Source organism: Branchiostoma belcheri, unplaced genomic scaffold (assembly GCF_001625305.1).
Source record: "Branchiostoma belcheri isolate BF01 breed outbred unplaced genomic scaffold, Haploidv18h27 scaffold213, whole genome shotgun sequence".
Taxonomy (NCBI): domain Eukaryota; kingdom Metazoa; phylum Chordata; class Leptocardii; order Amphioxiformes; family Branchiostomatidae; genus Branchiostoma; species Branchiostoma belcheri.
The window spans coordinates 2059-3712 of NW_017803636.1; the positions used below are offsets into that span (position 1 = coordinate 2059).

The 1654-nt window shown below is 60.6% G+C and overlaps 1 protein-coding gene across 1 annotated transcript in view; it reads right to left on the bottom strand.

Annotated features, from left to right (window-relative positions):
* Window positions 1-994: 994 nt before the first annotated feature.
* LOC109469959 (serine/arginine repetitive matrix protein 3-like) overlaps window positions 995-1654 on the bottom strand; it is a 1360-nt gene continuing 700 nt past the window's right edge. Inside the window, exon 2 of the mRNA XM_019768725.1 lies at window positions 995-1471. Within this exon, the coding sequence (XP_019624284.1) occupies window positions 1105-1471 (367 nt within the window). The 3' untranslated portion in view covers window positions 995-1104. The remainder of the gene's footprint in view (window positions 1472-1654) is intronic.

Sequence of the window (1654 nt, forward strand, 5' to 3'; positions counted from 1 at the left end):
TTCAGAAAACCAACGAAATAGAACCGAGGTCCTATTCCATTATTCCATGCACCACTATTCAGGCGCCAGGCCTGCTTTGAACACTCTAATTTTTTCAAAGTAAACGCTCCGGCACCCCGAGGCACTCAGTTAAGAGCACCAGGGAGAATCCGGCGGGGAGGGCCGGGACGAGCAGTGACACGCCTCGCGGCGGACCGCAAGCCCGGTCCCAAGATCCAACTACGAGCTTTTTAACCGCAACAACTTTAATATACGCTATTGGAGCTGGAATTACCGCGGCTGCTGGCACCAGACTTGCCCTCCAATAGATCCTCGTTAAAGGATTTAAAGTGTACCCATTCCAATTACGGGGCCTCGAAAGAGTCCCGTATTGTTATTTTTCGTCACTACCTCCCCGAGTCGGGAGTGGGTAATTTGCGCGCCTGCTGCCTTCCTTGGATGTGGTAGCCGTTTCTCAGGCTCCCTCTCCGGAACCGAACCCTGATTCCCCGTCACCCGTTACCACCATGGTAGGCACAGAACCTACCATCGAAAGTTGATAGGGCAGACATTTGAATGATCTGTCGCCGGTGCGAAGACCGTGCGATCGGCTGGGTTATCCATAGTCACCAAAGGCACCGGGGCGAACCCCGGGTTGGTCTTGGTCTGATAAATGCACGCCAGACCGTGAGGTCGGCGCTTCTTCCGCATGTATTAGCTCTAGAATTACCACAGTTATCCATGTAGGATGTGGCGATCAAAGAAACCATAACTGATTTAATGAGCCATTCGCAGTTTCACTGAGACAGTTTAAACTTGCACGTGCATGGCTTAATCTTTGAGACAAGCATATGACTACTGGCAGGATCAACCAGGTAGCAAAGACGCCAGAGGCGGGCGACCGGTCTCCGTCACCGCCGCCGCCGGCCGGGAGCGGATCGGAAGGTCCCGGGCCCCGCAAACGGGGTGGTCCACTCTCCGCTTGACCGTCGGGGGGGAGGAAACACGCAGCCGCACCGCTCGAGTCCGTCGCTGACGTAAGGCGGGAACGCGCCGTAGAGCTGACCGCGAACCCTCGGGAGCCTGATTGCAGAAGTCCCGGCCACACCTGACCGTTACTTCCCTTCAACGCCCGAGCCGTCCCGTCAGGAACGGTCCCGCACTCTCACGACCGACGCGCCCGCCGGCAGGGCGGGCGGCCGGGTCTCTGACCGCCGAGTCGGCAAGGCGTACTCGCACGCAGACGGAAGGGCGAGCCGTCGCCGGTGGGTCGCGAGGACCCGGGCGGTGCCTCCGCGGAGGCTTGCCCCGGCGCTGGTTCCGGACGCCCTCGGCACGGCCGACCTCGCCCGCAGGAGCGGAGGAACGGCCGCCTTCCGAGCCGGTTGTCGACCTCTGGCTGCCCTCGCGGGGAGTGGCAGCCTGGCCGGCGGGGTAGCAAAACGACTGGAGAGAGAGTGTGCGATTGCTCGCCGTCGATTCCCGAGCTAGTCAAAAAACGACCACTCTCTCAAGGTAGGTTGACCAACCTACGACATGATCAGACACCTGTAAAGGACCATTTTCTAAAATCCACCGAGACTCGCCCACGGGCTGCTCCTCGGGGCTCGGAGGCGACCGCCCCCGCCGGACCGGGTCGCCCCTCCCGGTCCCCGCCGCCGACCCCGTGCCGCGG